The sequence below is a fragment of the Strix uralensis genome, chromosome 6 (genome assembly GCF_047716275.1).
Source record: "Strix uralensis isolate ZFMK-TIS-50842 chromosome 6, bStrUra1, whole genome shotgun sequence".
In the NCBI taxonomy this organism is placed as follows: Eukaryota; Metazoa; Chordata; class Aves; order Strigiformes; family Strigidae; genus Strix; species Strix uralensis.
Window position 1 is genome coordinate 42,866,700 of NC_133977.1, and position 24,098 is coordinate 42,890,797.

General features: G+C 37.0%; 1 protein-coding gene across 11 annotated transcripts in view; it reads left to right on the forward strand.

The window, feature by feature from the left end:
* The window catches only part of MBD5 (methyl-CpG binding domain protein 5), a 147,556-nt gene that overhangs the window by 77,436 nt on the left and 46,022 nt on the right, over positions 1–24,098 (forward strand). For 8 of the 11 annotated variants that reach the window (XM_074873821.1, XM_074873822.1, XM_074873815.1 and 5 more), the window contains 4 exons: positions 1,701–1,836; positions 5,961–6,152; positions 10,806–10,863; positions 20,664–21,341. In XM_074873821.1, coding sequence (XP_074729922.1) covers positions 21,229–21,341 — 113 coding nt within the window. In that variant the 5' untranslated portion in view covers positions 1,701–1,836; positions 5,961–6,152; positions 10,806–10,863; positions 20,664–21,228. The remainder of the gene's footprint in view (positions 1–1,700; positions 1,837–5,960; positions 6,153–10,805; positions 10,864–20,663; positions 21,342–24,098) is intronic. The other 3 variants (XM_074873820.1, XM_074873823.1, XM_074873824.1) reach the window with 3 other exon arrangements.

The following is a 24,098-nucleotide window of genomic DNA, read 5'->3' on the forward strand; positions in this document are numbered from 1 at the left end:
TCATCTGTTGTTTTTACTTCATTTTCTCCAGATACTGTGTCTAACAAATACTCAGATAATAGATATGAATCCTAATCAGTAAGGTTATTATTTCCAACAGCTTTATGATGACTTTAGTCAGGTACTCAAAACAGATTTTTTTTTTTTTTTTTTTTTTAGACATGCCTACCTGCTCTTTGGTATTATAACAATTAAAATTTAGAATTGGGATCATACATTTTGAACATGTAGACAGCTAAATACTACTTTTATTTAAACAATGAAATATCCTGAGGTCCTCCTATGAAAATAGGAGATGAGAAGATATTTTCAGTACTGCAATACTCTAAAATAAAACAAATGAGCACACATATTGAATTTCCCCAAGCGCTTTGCGCTGGCATGAGCCAAATTCACTGCTGCTCTTTCCACTTCGAGTTACTCATTCCTGTACACGTGCCACTCCTTCCTCAGCGTCTAGGCCAGCACAAGCATTCCTCCAGCCACAGAGATTAGGGAACCGATCTAGGTTAAGACTAATCCAGCAGAAATACACAAATCGGCTCCCTTATCTGATTCACTGGAGCAGCGTTAGCCTCTCTGGAGGAGAGGGAGCAGCACCTGACCTGGAGCAGGGGGAGCCTTTCAGCAGAGGGTTGAGTTGGGCCCTCTGACCTGAATAAGGGGCTACACCTTGGAGATTTCCTCCTGAGGAACAGGAGGAAATCCCAAGTTCCAGCAGAATGAAGAAGTAAGGAATAAATGTGGTGTCTCTATAGTTTTCAAGCTTTCTGCTGAGGAGCTAACAGAGCCCTGATTTAAGCCAGGTCTTCTGGATTGATCAAGGTTTCAGGTCTACAGTGGGGAAACCTGAAAATCCTGTGATCCTGTAGTTAGTCCAAGCATAATCATGCAAAGATATTTTCACCAATTATTTAGGCTGGTTATAAGAATAAAATTAAATACAAGACTCTGGTTAGGCTGAGTTCATGATTCTCCATCACATATTCAAGTCACGGAATTAGTTGTAGCTGTGTTTGGTTTTGTCAAAAAATCTATGAGGCGTTTTAAGGAAAAATGCCTACAGGTCTAAAATCTACTTTCAATGGTATCTAAGCTACTTTGGGGCTTTTATGTTAATTTTTATATATGTGTATATGTGTGACTGTATATATAGAGAGAGGCGTGTATATAAATCAGATATAAATAAGCAAAACTGGGTTTCTTTTTAACAGTTTTAGATCTCTGAAGTTTTATGGTAGGTCTTCTCAAGAATATCTCATTGAAAAGTACTTTTATCCATTCTCCAACTGTGTGAGCTCTATTTCTATAGCCTTAAATTCTGTGGAAGTGTAAAGCAGTGGAGGATATAGCCAGAGTTGGACCCAACCCTTGGACAGTAGGGTGTGCTTCTGATTTTACATTTATGGTCAGTGAAGAAAGAGGGATCCTTCTAGAGGGCAGTTCAAAATAGAGCTGTATTTAGGATCAGATTAGATTGATTTATTTTAAACCACCCTTCGGACTCTACCTTTCTTCACTGAGAGAGCCTATGTAAACTCACCAGTTTTGTTCAGTGTTTGCTTTTCTGAATGAGCCCATGGTTTTTGTGGAGTGAAGCAGTCTGTTAGAGAAGCCGTGCCATCCGTACCAGAATCGCAGGTATTGATAACTTGTCTTTCTGCAAATCTTGTTTTAGCACAACATGTATTTTATTGCAGGAAGAAGAGGCTTTATCACAAGCAAGCAGGCAAAGAAACATAAAGACTTGAAGAAACAGCACTTCTAATTCTTTCCAAAAGTTCAGAGACCCACCAAAACCTGGTGGATTACCTCCACCAGTCTTCCTGATTTGAGGTAGGTGAATTATCTCTTTGCCACTCCTTCTTCTCCTATCACATATATATGGATTATAAACACAGTGATTTCAGATTTTAAAATTGTTTCTTCTATTTTCTTCGATGTGTCAGAAAATAATGGTGGGCTTTCAGTAGGCTGGTGTTACAGGCAGTGGTTTTTAGCTGGTGGCAATGTAGTGCCACCACTAGAAATTAGTGATATCCTGTTCATTTTTAGTATTATGGAAGACGATGCACTTACTAAATATAATTTTGTGTGACTTTTCCACTTAACAAAATAAAAATAGCAATTATTGAAAGTAAAATCAGACACAACCAGACTGGATGCTTGTAAACAGGTCTCTTAAGATTCTGCCAGTATTTTCCAGCATGAAGCCCATGGCTCTGATTTGGGATTAACTCTTTTGGAGGAGCGTTTTTCAGTTATGCTACAGGGTAAATAGGAAGAATAATCAAGTTGATTGGTTTGGAAGAAATAAATTTAAAACCTACCTGAAGAAGAAAGAGAACTGGCTGACTGCCATTCTTCTTCTCTGCTCATTTGTGACGTGCACAATTGAAAAATTGTTGAGTTTGTTTCAGTTACTAGAAGATCATTTTTTGGCATTTTTCGTTTTTCTTATGAAAAATAAAGTATCTGTAATTTTAGATACATCAGATACCATAGTTGTAAGAATATTGTATGTATTTTAAGAGATTAGATGGGGACAGGATTTTTTTAATCTGTTAGTACAGACTTGTTATGTAAATAGAAAGCTCACAGAGAGAACGAGACAGCACATGCACTGAAAAAACAGATGTCTCTTCCCCAGAAATACATTCACCATGAGATTCCTGCAACTTGGTGACAACTCATTGGGAAGTTTATTGTTATGGATATGTATGCAATCGAAAAATAAACATATTGTAGTCACTGTCTAAGTCTTATACTTGTCTCTGAATGATGAACTGGTGTTTTCATGTGTGGTGCAGTGCTATTTAATAATAGCAAGGACAGTCTGTGACAGTCATCTTGCATGAAATAGCAGACTTCAGAAGTATGAGTGTTTTTTTCAATGTCATGTGTCCATTTTTTAATTGAAAAAAATTCCTTTGCAGGTTTTTTTTTTTTTTTACAAACGCTTATTTTTAATTCTTTATCACAAAAACTCATAGTTCCTAACAGGCAGAGAAGGATAGGAAGGCTGGTTAAAAGGAGAAGGAGCACAAGACTTTCCAGAGGGGAAAAGTAATGCAGAACCTATTGAATTAGCCAGAAAAATCCTCTTGGCTTGCCATGTTGGAGCCTTTTGATTATCCCTTGGTATTTATAAAACTCTATTCTGTAGCTGGTCAGCTGTCCTAAGCTAGTAAGTTTGTAAATGGCATATGCATAATTAAGGTAATGTCTATTTTTCCAGCAGAAACTTTGATTACAGATTTGCTTACATGTTTTCATTTCCATATGCTCAGTATGGACAATTTTTATCACTAATTTATTGTTACTCTTTTATTTAGATATTATAAGTTAAAAATCAGGTTATTTATTTGTATTCATTTTAATATGGCTTTTCTGTAGATTTCTCGAGGCCTTTATTAGAAGCTTCTTTTACTGATGCTGCTTCAATCCTTAGTACTGTCCACGTGACCTAGTTATTTTAAGCCCTAGTACGACTTAGGTTTCATTCTTCGGCTATTTCATCCATCTATTGAAATTGTTTCCAGTAAATTAGTTTTACAGTGTTTGCTGTGATTAGCATTATATGCTCAAGGGAAGTTCTTCATGAAAATGTCTCTTATCAATACCTTTCAATGTGTTTAAACATTAATAAATAATTTTGTATGAAGAATGTAATATCCATAGTGAAATTACGATCTAAAATATATTTGTATGCAAATTCTCTAATGGTAGGTTATACCATCTTTCTAGTTGTTTTGTTACTGTAAAGATAAGCTGTGTTATGAAGCCACAGATTCTTACTTATCTGTACTTTTATGAATAACCTGTGTAAAAATGTTCATTCTTTGAAATATTTTATGTAGTTTATATACAGCGGAAACAAGTTAAAAATTTCTGTCGTTTCTACAGTTGAAGAATAAATTCTTATATTTAAATTATGCCATTTATATGTTAGATTTTAAGATTTAGAATTTCTGGAGTAATTTAAAAAGCATTGGCATTTGGCTTCTTGATAAGCTGAAGCTAGTAGCTGAGGCCCATTGGTCAGAGCCCAACCTTGTGAGTCCCGTGGGTGCTTCACAGGAGCAAGTTCAGTGTGTCTCAAACTCCAGGAGATTTGTATCATTCTCCTTTCACAGTATGTCTGACTTTGTGAGAAACCTTTACTGCAGCTCTGTCCACTGAGTACCCCAATTCTTCACCTGCTAAAATGCAGCATTTTTTTTCAGTCGTAGATATATTCAGTATTTATAGCCCTGTGACCCCTTTAATTTCTAAACTCACAGTTTTGTTTGTTCAACGAAGTCGTTTAACCCTGTCAGCTAAAGGGAAGAGGTTTTATTTTACTAATAGCAATAATAACAATTTTGTTCTTATGTATGTTTTATTATTTTTTTTTATTTCAATCATTTTAATAATACTATGGACTGGATGTACCTTGTTAGTATTCTAGATACATAAAAACATTCTCTATTAAGAACAGGTAAGCACTGTAATGTTCAGAAGCATTAAATGTATAGTGCTTAAACACAGAAGCTGTCTAGTGCCCCAGTATTTAAGAAAATCTAAACATATATTCATAATTTTACAGGGGCGTAATTTTCAAAGTGATACTGGTTGGGGAAGAACTTTAGCGAGTTAATAATTCTTCTTCTAAGTAGTTTGCATATGAAGAAACTGTTCACTGAAAGGCTCTTCTGGGTTGGTAAATGCAGTCTGAAACAACCAAGACTCTTTGGTACCCATTTTTACAAAATGCTGTGCCCCAATTTTGCCCTTAAATTGGGAAGATGCTGATCAACTGGTAACTCAGTTAAATTAGTGGTACTAATAAAGTCAATGAAAGCCAAACAGCAGGTCATCACCAAGACAGCAAAAAGGTTTTGCTTATAGACTTAACTAAGATACTTTAATAATCATAGTAAATACTGTATTTGGTATTTGCAGCCAGTGTACTTTATGTGACTTATGTGTTTATACCCTGATTGTTTGGCATATCTGAAATTTTTCATTCACATTTTGTATCAACAGGTTTTCTGTTAGGGGAGAAGGTTTTAACAACAACCAAGACATTTACTGGGATTCAAAAAATATTGGCTGGCTGTTTGCATCTATTTTAATCAAAGATTTATTTTTTTTAAAAATATAAAATCTCCAGTGATTCTGAATTTGTTGAATGTGTATTTCTAATCCCTAACTGTGCCCTTACCGAGTTCTCAGGCTTTCAGGTATAATGTTTTAAGGGCCTACGTTAACTCTTTTGGATATGCCTTTAACCTAATGAGCTCCAATCCATTTCACCTCTAAAAGAACTAATTAATTGTCTTAAAAGTCCTGCAAAGACTTAATTCCTTTCAGTGTCAGAGACATTGAAAGTGGCACAATCAACGCCTAGCTAAGCCAGAGCCAGTGGAGGAGTGCAGGTACATTTTGGTGGTGATTGGAAGGAAATGGCTCAATAAGAGGCGGATGTTATGGAATAACCCAAGTTGTGTTTCAGCTGGGGGTTCACCACTGCCTGTGTGCCTGTGCAAAGACTAATTTAACAGCTCATCAACGATACTGGTGGAACCTTTTACATAACCAAGGCCATCTGCAGTATCGTAACTCTTCAAAGCGTAGACTTTTTGCCTTTGTCGTTGAAGGTTTTTAGCATACATTGGTATAAGTCAAGTTCTCTGAAGAAGTGACCTTTTTTGCATGCATACTACTTCCATCATAAAAATCCATGTACTCGTTTTTATAGAAATCTATTCACTTTTCTGGACAGCGAACCATCGTAATATAGTAAAAGGTATCTTTTTTTTATCAGTTCCAGTCAGAGCATCCTACCCTTCTTTAAAAGTAAATATTACAGTTTATACTACAAAGTAATTGGATAAGGCCTTACAAAGCACTCAAGAAAAGCAAAATAAAAACATTTGGCTCATTTTTTAATTTAAATAATGCAACTCTCTCAACAGATGTAACGTGGGGTGCCAGAGTTCCTCAGATGAGGGGTGTAGTAAGACAAGGAGCCAGCCTCAATGGACATAGCCCACTTTCAAGATCTAAACAGGAGACTATCTAAAGCAAAGCTGAAAGTGCATCAAGAATTTTAAGAAGCCTAAAGATCCCCAAGGTAACTAGAAGCAAGACCATGAGGAGTAATGTAGGTAAGTATTCAAAAGTAAATCAGTGCATTTATTAAGTTGAGAAACTTTTGATTTTATTATGATAGTTTTATGCTGTGGTAGTAAAGTTTGTATTTCAAGTAGTATAATACAAAGGATTTGAGCCAATGTTTAAAAAAATTAAAACAGAAGAACAGCAGACATCGCCAACATTTAATGGTGCGGAAGCAGAAAAGTAAACAATTTAGCAATTCATATCTTTGTACAAGATAGACAGTGCACCCATACGTGGACCTTTTTGATAACAGAACAAAGAAGAAAAAAGCATTCTTGACCTAGATTTAACAGATTGTATTGAAACAGCATATGAAGCACAGTATTTTAATGGTAAGAACATTACCATTTTGTGACAGTGTGATTCATAGGGAGTATTAGTCATAATTGGTAGTAATATATTTTGACATAATTAAACAATAGGACTCCAGTTATCTGTATCAGAAAATATGCAGCACCATTCTTGACCTAGATTATATTGTAATAACAAAGTTAGCTGCCTTGCCCTGAGATGAAGCCAGAACTTTACAGTAAAATGTAAAATAAAATGCTCTTATTCTTATACATTTCCATAATCAAAATATAAGGTTATACCATGTCAACAACCAGCAGATGGAGAAAAAGAACGTCCTAGGAAGCTCAAAGAACACGCTAGGAAGCTGAGCTATAAATACCAGGCTAATTCCATAGCTTTAAGATTTCTCCAAAGCTTTTTTAAATCCCTCCAGAAAAGACTGAAGAGATCCCTAATCTGAAGTGCCCCAGTTGAAGAAATGTGTACGTTTTTATTTTTAAATAAAATTACGTTAATCTACAATCGATTGTTTGGACATCTTAATCAGTGTAGTGTCTGTACTATATTTTTTGCATCAAAATAAGGTTTTTGTACACATGGGTACATTTTCATTTTTATTAGTACTTTCTTCTTCAGAGAAAATACAGATTTCTGTGTGATCACTTCTGAACCAATATGTGTACTATTCCCACAGAATATTTGATGTTCATTTCGAATCTCTATTTTTTTAAGAGCTGTCCCTTTCAGTAGAGAGAGCTAACAGAAGAGCAATCTTCTTTGTAGGATTTTATGAAAATTTGGAAGATCTTTTTATATTTTTTCCTTTGCATTTGTAAATCGTACCTATGGAACTTAACGTTCTGGCTATATTTAGAAATATTTTTTTCCTGGCTATTCAATATTCAAATTATTGAAAGCAGGCCTTCAGATTTCATGGCCTTCCAAGGAGGATGTTATTCTCATGTTGTAATTTAATTTGGTGAATCTACGATGTGAACAGGTTCTAAGACAAGTGTCTGTAAGAAAACCTGGATTATGATATAAGTGAATTGTTGAATGTATATATTCTTTCCTCCATAATGTTGGATGAGATGATGTATACACTTGTATTACCGAAGCACTGCATAGCGTTTCCTGTTGAAGTTAGGAAAACCAGTAGCTGGGGATGTCATGAGACAGAATTATCATGTAACCATAAAGTTATTGATACCGGTTGGAAGGGATAACTGGAGGTCACACAGAATGGCTGAGGTTGGAAAGGACCTCTGGAGGTCATCATATCCAACCCCCCTGGTGAAGCAGGGTCACCTAGAGCAGGTTGTATGTCCAGACAGTCTTTGAATATGTCCACAGGTGGAGACTCCACCACCTCTCTGGGCAACCTGTGCCCGTGCCCCATCACCCCCACAGTGAAAAAGTATTTCCCAATGTTCAGATGGAACTTCCTGTGTTTCCGTCTGGGCCCTTTTACCTCTGTCCTGTTGCTGAACACCACTGAAAAGAGCCTAGCCCCATCTTCTTTGCACCCATCTTCCAGTTATTCATACACACTGAGAAGATCCCCCCAGAGCCTTAATTTTCCTAATATGTATTCAAAACTCTCAATGTTGCACATGTGTCTGCTGCTTGTCCTTTAACTGTGGGCGTTGGAGGCCACTCTGGCTCTGTCTTCTCCTCAACCACGTTAGCTAGTTGAAGACAGCAGTAAGATCTTCCCTGAACCTTCTCTTCTTGAGCTTCTTCTTCCATAAGGATCTCTTCATTTCTTAAAAATATCTCTTACTTTCTGCACTCATGCTTTGCTTAAGAAAATGCATTAAAAATAATATCTTTTTCAGAAATTTCTGAGCTTCCATGGCATGTTCCCTGTATAAGAAGACGACAGTTGCAGAGTTTGGGGGGGCGCGGGGGGGGGGGGGGGAATCACAGATCTTCATTCCTAGAGTGCTGGAAATTTTTACAGTGTACTATACCAGTGTCTGACACAAGACTCGGGATGTGTTCACTGTTAGTGAGACCGGAGGTAGAATGTATTTTACAGTACTGGACGCTGCCCTTTAAAGAAAATTTGTATTAGCCAGAAGAAGGCAAAGCAGAGCAACAAGCTAGTGACAGATTTAGAAAGCAGGACTGTTAAAGAACAGCTGAAAGGATTGGGTTTGTTTATTCTAGATAAAAAGAGAACACCGTAGGATGGGCATAAGGCTTTAAAAAGATAAGAGGTTTTTATAAAAGCAATGGTGGCAGTTGCTCTGTAGATTTAAAAAAAAATAAAAAAGTCAATTTCAATTTGCACAAAGGATAATTTAGGATAGATGTAAAGAGAAAACAGTCCAAGCTTTTTTGTTTTATCTCATATCTGACTTTAAATATGAATGAAAAACTGGATATTTTACCTGTAACTGTCATGAAATCTATGATAGGAAATTTTTAAAAATGCGTAAAGCAGCAGCTTTCAGAGACTATTTTGGTAATTTTTACCTTCCACCACTGGCACTGGGCTGAGCAGATTGCTCTCCTGAGATCCCTCTTCAGATCCTCAATTTCTGTAATTCTGACATCTTAATTGTGGGATTAGCTCTGTTTTGTTTCCCTGAAAACTTTTTCTATTACCAATAATATACTTCGGTTGAAGGCATGTGGTATTTAAAGTCTTCACGTGTGGCAGTTTTCATTACAAAAAAATGAGCCAAAGGACCTTTTTCCTTAAACAAAATGCTATGGAATGCTTTGAAAACCTCTTCTTTAAAATGGAGTGAAATTCAATTTCAGTGACCTTTGGAAATTCGCCACTGATTTCCTTGAATTCAGAATTCCATTGAGATGGTAGGCTGAAGCATGACGTAAGAAACCAATGCATGCAAAACAAATGTGGGAACCTATCCTACCGGTCTGTAGCTTGAATTCATATTTCTTAGATTTTTCTGCCAAGAGTTTATGGCATTTGTTCATGACACTAATGGCTTTGTTTATGGAGGGGTTTTTTGTGACAGAATATATTTGTCTTACTAAATGAATTTCTTTTGATCAAGCTTTAAATATATTGTGATGAAGAGCTGACTAAATGGTTCTTTGCCTACATTTTTTCCAATAGCTCACTTTTGGAGCATGGTGCCAGAACATGCTAAATATCTGTTTTACATCCCTACTGTCTGCATTTCCAGAGACATTTTTCAAGCCTATTCAGAGAATAAAGAACTGTTGGAGTTTTAAGTTAGTATCTGGCACAACACATCGTCCTTCAATTGGGATGAAGTAGTGCGTTTTCTAGGTTCTCATCTTTTTTGGAGCTTTGTTCTTAAACTCTTGGATGTACTGCTTCCTTAAAGGGACACATGGTTTTCATTTCTGGGTGCCTGTGGCCCTTACTCTCATTTTTCTTTTCTCTGCTTTGATGAGCTGGTGGAAATCTCTTACGCTTGTCAAGCTTGAATGTGATTCACCCTTTTGTTTAGTTCCTTCTGAAGAGAATCAAACCTTTTTTATCTAGCTTAGCATACGTGCAGTCTATTGCACATGCAGTAAAATCAGGTTTTATAGTACATCAAGTGAGCAAAGCCATGGATACCTGGCAGGACAGAGTTGAGCATCGTTACCAGCTACCATCTTGCTCTACATTAAACCTAACGATGGCAAAACACCTCCAAGAAGAGTTTCACAACCCCTGTACTGAAGTCGGGAATAGAATGCTTTTTATTATCATAAAAACAAACGGTTCATTTTCTCGGAGCCAGACTGCAGTCTTCACAGTTTATCAGACAATGAAATTTATCCTTATTAAGGTGTCAGTGTGAATATGTCTGCTAATTGTTATATAAAAATTCAACCCCAAAATCCACAGACACTAACATTTAGGTACTTTGCTCATTTTAGTAGGCTAAAAATACCTTGGCTTTCTTAAAAGTAAATCTCTGAGTGAAGGGGATGGGACAGCCAGACAGGAAAGAGTTTTTTTACTCATGAAGCACAAAATCTTAATTGAAACTAGTGACATGTGTACAGTGGAGAACTTTTATCATCTCTGTTGCCGGAAGACAGATTAAACTTTAGTAGAGTAGATTTGTTTAAAAGAAGTTGTACATTAGCATTTTCGTAAATATTGGATTATTTTTTTTTCTGTGCTCATGATATTTTATGGAAATGAAGTGTGTACAAAATACAAAGTAGAAACAATTACTTCAGAGTTTCAAAGGAGGAATAATATTCTAAGAAACCTCTCTGATTAAATGTTTATAAATACGAAGAAATAATTAAGAATAATTTAATATTGAAATCTTAACATCATAAGTAGACTGTATTGCTTATAATTGCTTATGTTCTGTTTCAACTCATTCTTTATTTTTCAGCTTGGAATGAACAAGATGAACATATCCACCTGCAATTTAATGCTTAATGAGGAAAAAGGTCAGGCTTTTTTTTTTTTTTTTTAAATCCTGTGCCCCACTGTTAATTAGTATATTAAAAAAATGCCTTATATGTGCATTACTTATTTCATAGATCTTAAACCAAATGTGATGTTTTCATATGAGGGTGAGAAAGAATATTTTTAAATCAAATGGTAGATTCATAAAACAGCTGACTCAGACCAGTGGAAGTAGAAAAAGAAGCTATAGAAGGAAAGGTCATGTATACAAATCTTCAGAGAGATTCATTTAAAAATGATTAAACTTATAATTAATGGACCTCTTGTATATCAAGAAAGAAATGTTTGTCATAATTTTCATGGAGTGAAAGCATTTAAAAGGATTAAAATCAGCCACCCCCTTTTTATTCAAAATATCCTTGAACTTCTGAGTCCTCTTTTAGGAAACAGAGAGAACTGTCTCTTAAGTAAAACAGCGGGGCCAAATTCTCCAAATACTTACACATTCAATTGGTGTATCACTGAAAGACAGTAAGTAATAATCTGCTAATGCCAGGGATTCATCTATCATACTGTACAGGTTTGTAGCACACCAGATTTCAGAGAGGCAACCCAAGCTCTCAAACACTATTACATTTATGCCAGATAAGGCTGTAGAATTTGCATTAAGGTGTCTGAATAGCTGATTTTTATGTTATAATATTTTTTAATATCTTAAGAGTATTTTCATTAGGGAAATTGCTGAGTAGAGATACATAATTCAGTAAACAATTTAAAAAATAGTGCTTGGAGAAGAAATCCCATGTGTCTAAAAATAGTATAGTCATGTGACATTACTTTGGCACAAAAGCATAATTTACAGGTTTAATTTGCAATCCTACGATGTTTCTGACATTCTCTCACACAGAAATTCGGTCTGAATTATTCAAATGATTTAAATATTGCTGTGTCCTGAACTTCAGGTGTCTAATACAAAGGAGGTTTATCTAGTTTGTTGAGACCTCTGCGTTTAGGATATGGGAGTATGATTTTCATTTTTACCATTTATTGCTTAATTTTTGATATCACAGTGCATTAATGGAGATCTGGGGCTAATCCGGTAATTGTTATGCCAGTAGCTCAGAGCCTGTCACCATATTTCTAGCAATCTGAGTTTTTCCTTTTTTTTTTTTAACTGCTTATCTAAAATCTGATTGGGTTTTCATGTGTAGGTTTTGAAATAGTTACATTTAGATACTATTTTCTTTTAAAATTACCTCTTTGTTTTCACAAATTTCTATTTCCCTAGTAATCGGTAAGTCAATAATGTACAGCAAAGCTGTCGAGTAGAACTGAACATTTGCAAATAGTTATTACCTATTTATTTTCTGCATCTATTTATTAGATACCTTAAGAACATTCTGTATCAAATTTTCCTGAAAACCTTATAATCTTCATTATAAAACTATATATAATAATTTCAGATTTTTGGAAGCCTGAAACATGAGAATTGAAAGAAGCTTGTTATTAGTTTGTTCATGTGCCTGGATCTCCTTTTGAAGTGATTTTAACTTTAACTCTGAAACTTTAAAATATTTATAGCTAAATCATGTCATAATAATCAGTGTGTTATTTTAGAGGCTTAAGTTTATGTTAATTTTAACTTTTTTGGATAAATGTGAATGCCTGCAGTGGTCATTTTCTAATGAGTCCGTAGCAAGAGCAATCCCACTGTGACAAACCAGATTTTTCTCTATTAATATCCTCTTCTGTTGTGGGAGTTGGTCTTGGAAGGTCTGAATTTTCTCTCTTGTAGGCACAGGTTGCTTTTTTCTTCCACATTTTGTAGTCATCTTTTTCTTGATGCAGAATCATGGTAACTTTCCCTGATAGACTCTTCTAGAGCTTGATAGTTTCTTACAGAGGTAACTGAATGACAGTTGGTGTGGAAAAGTTTCAGTGTTATAGCCATGAAAGATACCTGAAGCCACAGAGAATTAAGATTTACTCACGCTTGTTCCAAAATAGTAAATTCTGGAAAAGCATTACCTCAGCAAAATCAAAATACTTTAAGAATTGTGGCTTTCTTATGACAAGATGGGTTTTGGAGGAGACAGAAATTCCTATTCGAACAAAACAGAAAGGGGACCCAGAAAAAGTGGCATTCCTGGTTGCAGAACTGATATGTACTGATGATGCATCATCGCTGTGTGATGCAGAAGAACTGAAGAAAAGCTGTTCAGAAAAAATATCCAAGTGTAATTTCTCTTTATATTGTAGAAAACCTCATTCTTCAGAATGCTCAGCTAGGGACCTTGCTTGGCAGCTCTTCTCTGCTAAGGGATACTTCACCTGCTGTCTTGTTTCAGAGATTAAAAAACTAACCAGTTTGTGTAAGATTGTTAAAGCTTTATGCCTGCAGATTGAAACAAGACCGTTGAAAAGTAAATGTATGAATGGCTTTTGGCCATTTAAAAAAAAAAAAAAAAAAAAAAAAAAAAAGAGAAAACAACCGAGTGCAGGTTTGTTTTTCCTAGATTTGTAGGTTGCTGGAGATGGACATCATATATTATAGAAGTTCCTCATTTCATTATACGAGTTCCCCTAAAGTGAAAAAATGGATGTAATAACATTTCTTCATTTCTTGTTAACATATAGGTTAGTAATACTCTGTTTCTCAATATTCTCTAAGAAAGGTTTTGATAATGGTGACGTGATTCTTATCTACAGAATAACTTGGTTGATTTAGATTGCATACCAGATACTAGTTGTCTTTTCTAAAAAATCTCAGTGCTTACATTATTTTGACAGTAAAGTAGGCCTGTCTCACATGCACACAGTTTTGACCTATTTCCCTCGTAAAGAAAAAAATTAATGTGGTGGAAGGCCTGAAAGAGCATTATGACTCTTCTGTATTCTTCTACGGACTCTATCGGGTGACTGTTGTATTTATTAAATTCTTACTGAGTAGACAGAGCTGAGGCTTAAAAAGAAAATCCTTTTGTTTCCTGCCATCTTTTTTGATTGTTGTGTAGCTCAGTTTTGCTTTTTGTCAAAACCCTTTCAGAGATGCTATGTGTATGCATATATGCACATGTGTGTACAAAGGAAGTTCTTGAAAGGATGTACTTTCTCCATTCTTTCATTCAAATTGAAAACCTCTGGGAGTCACACAGATAGATGTGTTAAAAGGCAGTCGTACTTTGAGGAGGTTTCAGGGTTTGGTACTACACATACACTAAAGAGTCATAAAAGAGTGGTGCTCCTCCCCAGTCCAGCCATTGCCTTGGACAACTCTAATGGCACAGTTAAATCTCCTAAATTGAGGATATGTTGCAGCTCAACGAACTCCTGATTTTCACCTGTACTATGAGCAGGGAGGATATCAACTTCTGATAAGTTAACAGCATGCTGGACCAAAATGCTCCAAGAGAAGACATTCATATTTTGTGCTCTTAATGATCAGCTAGAATCTGTGACCACAAATCAGTCTTTCTCCATGAGAATATTTTCCTTATTGTTTTGTTCATGTAGATTCACAGAATCATTCAGGTTGGAAAAGACCCTTGGGATCATCGAGTCCAACCATCAGCCCTACTCTGCGAAGTTGTCCCCTACACCACATCCCCCAACATCCCATCTAAACGACCCTTAAACACACCCAGGGCTGGTGACTCCACCCCCTCCCTGGGCAGCCTATTCCACTGTCTGACCACTCTTTCTGTGAAAAATTTTTTCCTAATGTCCAGTCTAAAACTCTCCTGTTGCAGTTTAAAATTCCTAAATAGTTCTGAAGTGACTGCTTTGGTCATCTAGTCTGGCAGTATAGGAATACAAATACGATAGGGTTCTGTCCGTGCATGTGCAGGTAGGCAAAGCTGGCTGAGCTGGGGCATGTCCAGTGGGCTACTGGTGAAGGTCCTTGACTGTGGATGTAGAGACAGGTACAGGGACCTGGACTCTTGAAGTTTTTTTGCCGTTTATGAGTGAATTTATCCAAATAACTACCATTTTATAGAGTGGTTAAATTGGGGGCTTCTGATCTTAAAAAGTTCTACAGCATCAAAAGTAGTATATATTAGGAATACATAAGCCTTGTTATAGTACATTATAAAGATATTCTTGATACAGTTCAAAATAATTCAATACCAAAGGTAGCGGGACTGGTATAAATTGATTTGGCACTAGGGCAATTTAAAATGTATCATTTTAATTAAGTCATTCAGTGCAGATCAATTTTCTGGTTGTTGCAATGTATTCTTAATACTCTGTATTTACGAGTAAGATGAAGATGTCTGTCTCAAACCAAAGGCCGGAGTATATCATGTATACAGAGTATTATAGTCCTGGATAGCAATACAATGAGATAAGATTGAAGGCAGAAAGGTTTCCTTTATACTTCAGGCACATTTGTTTGTTGAATCACTCACCTAAAAATAGGGCTTCATAAAGTATTCAACACCAATCTAATTAGTCAAGAGAATGCTTCTTTTCAAAATGGAGAAGCATTCCCAAAAAGTGATGCAACACTTGTATCTAATTAGATGATACAGGAGAATCCTAACTAATTGCTTTGATAGACTTAAACAGATTAATAATGTGCAAGAGGCAACTAAATAAAAACCCATTTTAACTCTGCGTGATTTGAAAATAATGCTTGTTAAGAAGCTAAAACTTCCTGATAGTTCTAAAACCCCAAGACCATGATTTGAGGGCATTTCTATTTCTGAATGTATTTCGTAGGTTTTTCTGTGATAGAAAGGAAAGCTTAGGAAATGAGATTGCCATTTGTATCTATAAGCAGTGTTTTGTGTATGTTCTAAGCGTTTGCAAGACTTCATACCCAAATCTGGTCATTCCATAAATAAGCACTGGGTTTTGTGCATCAGAGAGGCAGTCACTGGTTGTAGACTCTAAGTAGCCCTTTGACACATGGAATTTTTAGACTCACTTAAAAGTTCAAGTAAGAAAAAAATAGTGGAGCATCTTTGCAATATTTGACTGTCAAAATTTGTCTTAACTGGCTTTACGTCAACTTATTAATAAAATAAATGTTATATCATATGTGATAGATCTGAATCCAGACTATTAGTATCTAATTTAAGTTGCTTTTTACTTTGTACCAAGTTTTCTATTTCACCACTGGACTAAAAGATTGTTAAAGTAAACATTAACAGCTGAGTGTGCAAAGAGGCTTCCTAAAATGCAACATTTCAAAAAGTGAGACAGTTGCATTAAAAATTGAAAACATACTTACAGCATATGAAAACGAAGGAGAGATTTTCCAGGGGTTTGAGGGAGCTGAAGGAGGGGAAACAATTCAGTGTAGTTTTGCATAGTTCTCCAATGAAATATTTTTAAGCATATTGTAATGAAACTGGACTGCAAAACAAATCTAAACAGCATGTCTTGGCGCACAGAAAAAAGAAGTAATTGATTTAGATGTGGAAAGTTGTGTTACTCGTGGTGAGATAACATGAGTTGTCTGGAGTTGTTACGAGATTACAGAGACGAGGTATTTATTATAGGAGTTGATGAAAATCAGGCCTTTGGGTAGAAGCCAGTGTCCAAAATACTTTGGATTTGGTCCAAAATCCAAATACTTTCTATCCCAATCCAAAGTACTTCAGATAGAACACTTTGATGGAGAAGGGGAAAATGGTATATCAAAAGAGACAGGATTTTTCTGCAATCCAGTTGGAAGATTCTGGACTGGTAAGAAATGGCAGAGGTTTGAGTAGTCAAATGGATGCTCTGTGTGTCAGGGCGTTCACGGTGAGACTGATCGCCAGTAGGATTTAAATGTCTTTTTTCAATCTCAGAACAGTTTGCTAAACCTAACAAAGCAGTGCCACTGTCCCCTCCAGTTGTCCCCTTACGCTTGCAGCTTCTCGTCTAGGCTGCTTTATCATATAAAATGTATTATGAAACGAGCCTATGCCAGCGATAGGGTGAAAAAGAGCCAAACCCAGCCCGGTTTAAGTGACTCTCATCTTCTTTTTCACTGCTATCTTCCTTAGCTCCGTTTTCTTTGTTTGGCTGATAACAAGTTATTTGGAAAATGCAAAGGATGCCCTTTGTTGAAGCAGATTTGAGAGGTTTAACTCCTCTTGGAGAGACCTGTACTATGCTTAACTTTTCTATGATGTTATTCAGTTAAATAAAGTAACACATGACAACTCTGCATGTGCAGTTTAGTGAAGGATTTCTATACCAAAACATCAACAGCAACCTCTTACGTTTGCCATTTGTGCCTAATAGAAAAGTGCAACAGTTACAATATATACTGGTGGGCCTGTGTGAACCTCATGGAGTTCAACAAGGCCAAGGGCAAGGTCCTGCCCATGGGTCGGGGCAATCCCCAGCACAAATCCAGGCTGGGCGAGGAGGGGATTGAGAGCAGCCCCAAGGAGAAGGACTTGGGGGTGTTGGTGGGTGGAAAACTGACTGTGAGCCAGCAACGTGCGCTGGCAGCCCAGAAAGCCACCCGTGTGCTGGGCTGCACCCAGAGCAGTGTGGGCAGCAGGGTGAGGGGGGGGGATTCTCCCCCTCTGCTCCGCTCTCATCAGATCCCCCTGCAGTGCTGGGTCCAGCTTGGGGGGCACCAACAGCAGAAGGACACGGACCTGCTCGAGCGGGGCCAGAGGAGGCCACGAAGATGCTCGGGGGGCTGGAGCACCCCCCTGTGAGGACAGGCTGAGAGAGTTGGGGGTGTTCAACTGGAGAAGAGAAGGATCCGGGGAGACCTTAGAGCGGCGTCCCAGGACTGAAAGGGGCTACAGGAAAGGGGGGAGGGACTCTTGATCGGGGGGAGCAGGGATGGGACGAGGGATAAGGGTTTTAAACTGACAGAGGACAGATTTAGATCAGATCTAAGGAAGAAATTGTTCCCTGTGAGGGTGGTGAGGCCCTGGCACAGGTTGCCCAGAGAAGCTGTGGCTGCCCCCTCCCTGGAAGGGTTCAAGGCCAGGTTGGATGGGGCTTTGGGCAACCTGGGCTAGTGGGGGGGTTGGAACTGGATGATCTTTAAGGTCCCTTCCAACCCAAACCATTCTAGGATTCTATTGCCTGCAGTTTCTGGAAATCTGCACAGAACTGTGCTGGAGTTTAGTGGAAAAAAAAATCTCACTTCCATGAGCATTTTCCTGTAAATCATGGCTAGTTACATACTGATTAGCTGTGTACTTCTACATGGCTAGTTACACACTGATTGGCCGTGTACTAAGAAGCTTCCAGGGAGCCATAGCCCTCTTTTCTGTAATTCGTTGCACACAGGCACATCAGTGTGTCCTCACAGCCCCCAAGTTGCATATGAGCACAGTAAATTACAAGAAAAATGGTCAAACTTCGATGATGTGAATAGCATTGTTCACTGTTTTCTGCTCAGGGTGAGTGTGGTGTTTGAAGTATTTTTGTACCTGGGGAAAAATGGAAAATGGATCATCGTACCTGTACTCTGATTCATTTTTATTTTTTACATCACTCAAATCCTTGTGTTAGTTTACAGTTCTTTAGTCTCTAGTATCCTCAAGAAAAAGTCACACAAACAATAAACTTTGACTGAAGGTATATGATTGAAGCAGCCATTTTATCCCAATTCACTGTACTGAGTAAAAAGATTTAAATATTTTCCACAGACAAAGCAGTTAAGTGAATTCTTTTGCCTCTTTTTGTCCTATTTCAAGCTATGTGCAGTACAGAAAAACGGTTTATCTGATTAGATGATGATAAGTATTAGGGTGGTGATGGAATGGGATGTTAGCTGAGGCAGAGCATTGCAGAACCAGTAGAAATATAAGGTTACTTCAAAGGGTCTCTTGCTGCTTGTGCAAAAAAGAAATTGATGGCTATTATTTTCTCGTAATGGATCCAGTGCAATTGCCCTAAATAGCAACATGAGCCACAGCAAGACCGGGCTGAGAGATGAACAACCTTCTCTGTGCTGTGTGCTTGCAGTATTTTAAATATGTATTTTCCGATTTTACTGTATTACAGAAAGTTAATTCTCATTAAAAATAATAGGGAAATTATTTACCTGTTTTAGCCTTACATGGGATCTACAATAAAAATGCCAATGCAGCATCCATCAATAATGCTGAAACTTGAAGGTAAATTCTGCCTTGGTTTTGATAAAACATCACCTGCTACCTTCTTAATCAGGCTAAAACCAGTCAAACGCCAAAACTTCTAAACTGAAAACCTGAGAGAATCTTGAACTGTTGCCAAGTGCTCTCCAAATCCTATTTCTGTGTACCAGATTTAGAGATTAAAGGATAGATTGTTTTCATATGAGAGATGGAAACGTGTTTCATGTGACATTCACTCCTCTACCCTTCGCTAGTACTCAGTCACCTCCCCACTGTCAGTGAGCAGAATCTCATCATAGTCTCCTCATTCCTTCCCCAATTTTGGTCAGCCAAGGTTTACATCACAGAATCATCAAGGTTGGAAAAGACCTTGAAGATCATCTAGTCCAACCATTAACCTCACACTGACATCCTGTTGGAATGCTCCAGAATGTAGGAAGGTTCAAAGAGATCCCTGCAAAACAGTGCCAGGCTATTCTAGAAGGCTTCATCCTACAGAAAATCACTCTCTTTATTATGAAAATCACACTCTATTCTTCAGGTTTCAGCACCTTAGTCAAGGGGGTATGTCCAGCCGTCTCCTTTCTAGTCCACATCCTTCTTGTAAATACCATGGCTATTTTTTTTTCCTTTATGTAGCATTTTGAACTTTACATTTATAAGTAGCACATCTAAAGAGAACGTACTGCGTAAGTGTACTTAAGGGAATATTTTCAAGAACTATATTTATGCCTTCCTTTAGTGGTCTTGAAGGAAGGAGCTGTTATTACTGTTAAATATAGAAGTAATGTGTTGTTGGTATGGTTGTTGCAGAAATTTTGTAGGATCCTAAGACTTTATGTTCCATTTCTATTTCAGAAAACCTTTTCTTATTAAAATCAGTCAGGTCTATAGTAACATTTACTATGTTTTAAAAAGTTAGCATAACATTAGTATTAGGAGTAAGGCAGAATTGACGTGCGATTCCAAATAAAACCTGTTAGTGTTGTTACTACCATAGTCATCGGTGCCATCGTATGTTTGAGTTCTAGGATTGTGGGTTTTTCTCAGATATTTACTATTTGAATCGTGTATTCCATGTTTGTCTCGCCTCAATAAAATGTTCGATCTTGAGTTAAGTCTTACCTGGTCAACTTGAGAAACTATTTTGGGGGAATAACACAGTTCTGAACTTCTTTCATGAAGATTTGCTCATACAGTATAATCATGTGAGGGAAATTACTACTTATGATATTCAGATTGTCTCATAGGTATTCTGAGATCAGTGCATTGATGCTGGCTTCTCCCTTTTTATTATACAATTATTTTGTAAGATGATTATTTTAATTTAGACTAAATGCAGGGTTCTTCCATTTTTATGGATATCAAGCCTACAAGCAGCTTCCTTCGCATTAAATTCGTTCAGTTTTATAAACAGTTTTTAAAGGGCATTGATTGAGCTAGTCATCTGTTGATAATTCTGAACAGAAGCATATGTGAAACTATTCAGTTAAAAGATACATCCCTTAATTCACCCAAACTGTACATTAACTATTTAATAACAGTTGCACTCTTGGAGCTTTTGAGATGTAGCTCCATCGCATCCACATAGAAATAGAATATGCTAGCAGGATTATATTTACCCAAAGCCTTATTTTGATGGTTCCATTGACATTTAAAATTTTGATTCGAAGCTCTTTAAATGGATGCAGCTGTATACATCTTCACAAGTTACTGAACTGGGTTGAAAGACTTCAGAAAATGGCTCATGTGTTTTCTATCTCTGTATTTTGCAGGCTGTTTTATTGGAGCCAGGGAGTCATGAAAGAAACTCAAGAAGACAACTTGGATAATGAATGGAAGATAAAAAGAAAACAAAAAGAATGTGGCATATAAAGGGTATAATACCTGGAGGTATTAGATCTGACTCATATTTATAAAAATGAGACGAGCTTTCACAAAATACAAGTTATCTTAGTCATCAAGCTTGGAGCCATGCTGTTGAACTAGAAATTCTCCTTTTCCCCATTCTCCTTTCTGACAGGTAACAAAGGATTGGTGAATTATGGTTTTCCCAAGTTGGAAGCACTAATTTTTATCTATATAGTTCATCCTTATGAATATATAAGGAGTTAAACATTGCATATTTAATGTGGATTATAATGGGAAACTGACTCATTAACAAAAATGGCCACTTTTAAGGACTTGGTTTCAAACTGAGCTGGAGCCTCCCAATGCACTTTGTACAGTTTGGGGAAAGGTGTACTGAATGGCCTTCTTTGGGAGGCCATGATGACATGTAGTAAAAGGATATCATCTTACTGTTGATATCTTTGAAGACTCATAAACAGAAACAGAAAAATGAATGGTGGAAAGGAGTGTGACGGAGGGGACACGGATGGAGGGCCACCAGCAGTGCAAGTTCCCGTTGGTTGGCAGCGACGGGTGGACCAAAGCGGAGTGCTGTATATCAGGTAAGGTTGTCTGAGGTGGTTCCTGGTTTTCTTGTCATTGTAGTTTTGCCAGAACGTGTGGTGAACGAGTGACTCATCTAATCTTTTGTACTCCAAAACTTCAAGGGCTTGTTCTTTTGGAAGTGCAAGATCATTTTTTTCTGCTGATATTAGTGGAGTCCACTTATGTCAGTTTGTGCCATTTGCATGCGCTTAACGTACTCTCTGATATTGTTTGATCTTGAAAATTTGATAATCCTTACTATACATTTTGCTTTAGGCATTAATAGTTCTTTATTACTTATTATTGTTGTATGGGTTTTAAAGCTAAGCAGTAGCAGATTTAACCTTACTTAATATCTTTATTATTCAAACCTTTTACAATGACGCTAACCAGAGGTTTAGTTATATGAGACATCTGAGATGAGGAGAAATCTCTGCTGGTTTTTGCCTGCTCCGAGATGCATAGGCATTGCCTTTTCCTTGCAAAGGCTTTTTAGAAGAGCCTTTGCTGGTGGAAATCAAAGCAGCAATGAGGCAGTTCATGGCAGGTAAGGTAGAGTAGGACTTGCTTCTTCTGTCAGCCCCAAGCCTTCAGCTTGGTTCCTGCAGTGCCATGCAACTTTATCCTCACATTCTGTAGCTCTTCTTCCCTACGTCTTTTCTGGGTTTATTTTCCAGGTCTTCATCATACTTACTTGGTTTTCTTACTCCCCTTTGAAAGGAAATTTAAGTGGTGTAACTACTTAGCTGCAGAAAAGATGAGGTTTTGTATGCCCTGTGAAGGTTCTGTGTTCAGTGTCACTGACTTTCTCCAGCAAGATTTACTTCTATGGATTCCCAACATTTCTCATGTAGAAAAAACAGGAACACAAGCCTAAATCCAAAGTTTTAGGTATTGCATTTGTTTATTTTGTTAGCTTATTGGATTTTTTTTTTTTTTGCTTTACCCTGGAACAGTCACAAAGAAATGCATTGAAATTACTATTAAATTAATGTGTTCAGACAAACAGACTGTAAATTAAATGTTATTGGAAAAAGAGATCAAAGTTAGCTTTAACAAAACATCGGTACATCAGCTTTACATCACAGAAATCTAAATGATTATCAGTCTTTTATTTGCTTAATCTTATTCCACTATTCTGTGGTTAAAATAGCCACTTCTTCACCACACTTCATGTATTACCAATACAAAATTCTTTAATGAGTCAAAGCATACTCCAATTTTACACAAAAGTACCATAAAAGATCAAATGCATTCCAGGATTTCTTGTCTATATTTTCAATTAGCAGAATCAAACAAAATCCATGTCAGTGATACGCATGTCAAAGATAAATTGCCTTCCCCTTGTATTTCTCATTACAGCTATAATTTACTGGGCCTCTGCCTTAGTTAAAAATCAATGAGAAAGAAAAAGTTGTGGGTTGTTTGTTTGGGTTTTTTTTTCCTATCATCTCTATATCCAGGCATCAGGACATACAACGCTTTGGTATTTTTGTATTCCTGATGATCCTACCTGCTTTTGAACTTCATTTTCTACAACTGTAAGAAGCAGGCTGCGAAGCTTGTGCTGCTTCTTCAAGCATGTGTCCTACATGTTTATAGACTAGTAAACTTTGGTATAATTCTGGCAGTTATTTGCTTTTCTGTCTTCTTTTTATATATATTCTCTTTGTTCGGGGGACTTTCTTAATATTTCTGTTCTGAATTGCCTTACGCAAAACACTGTTTTTATTCTAGTTGACCCTATTAATCAAGCTTCCACTTGCCTTTTTCAGCTTGGAGAAGTTTGCATTATTTCTGCCCTCTTCCCAAGTTTTGCCCATATATTTTTTTTTTTTCCTCTTTAATCCGATGGTTAATTATCTCGTTGCCTTCTGTAACCCATTCTGATTAAAGAAAGGCACTTAGTATGGTCCACAGCTCTTACATTCTTATTTGGTGCAAAGCCCAGAGTAGGATATGTTGTCTGGAAAGGATGGAAGTCAAATAATCCAACCTCCTGCTTGATGTGGAGCATCTGCAGCACTCGGTCAGGTCAACCCTTGGTTTCACCAGCTGCATCTTCAAGGATTGAGTTTGCACAACCTCTCTGGGTAACCTGCTCTACTGCTGCACTGCCCTTCTGAAGGAACAACCACCTTGAAAATACAGCATTTATTGCGAGAATGAAAGGTCAAACAATATTGACTCAAAAGCTATCCAAGGGAAAATTAGTGTATATATTAAGATCTGACATGATTTAACTAGAATAGATGATCCCAGCTGAATAAGGACTCATTCTCTTTGTGCTTCCTTATAGAGCATGCATGCTTTTCTATCAACTGTCAACAGTTGCTTTGGATTAAATCCATTAATTAACTAGTTTTTATTACTGGTAAAAGCACTGAGTTGAGTCTCAGTGCTTTTCTTAGTAAAACAGTGCTACTGCCTTAAAGTAGAACCTAAATCTCTTCTTCAGCTTACTGTGGGTGAATAGTCATCAGTGGAATAAACTGAGAAAAGCTCTTTAATAGCAGGAACAGATTTCACAGCTGTCTGTAACAGATCCTAATATATTTTGTAATTTGCTCTTTCTTGTTTCTTTGGGAGACCTAAAACTTCTGGATGACCTCAGTGCTGAAAAAAAAACCCTGGTAGTTTCTTATAAAGGAAGCTGTGGATTATTCTTTGCGGTATAGAAGCGTGAGGGAATTTGTGTCCACAAAAGATATTTTGCAATTACATAGTCAGGAACAAGGTAGAAAGAGAAAAATTGGGTGTTTTTAAATTTTGTT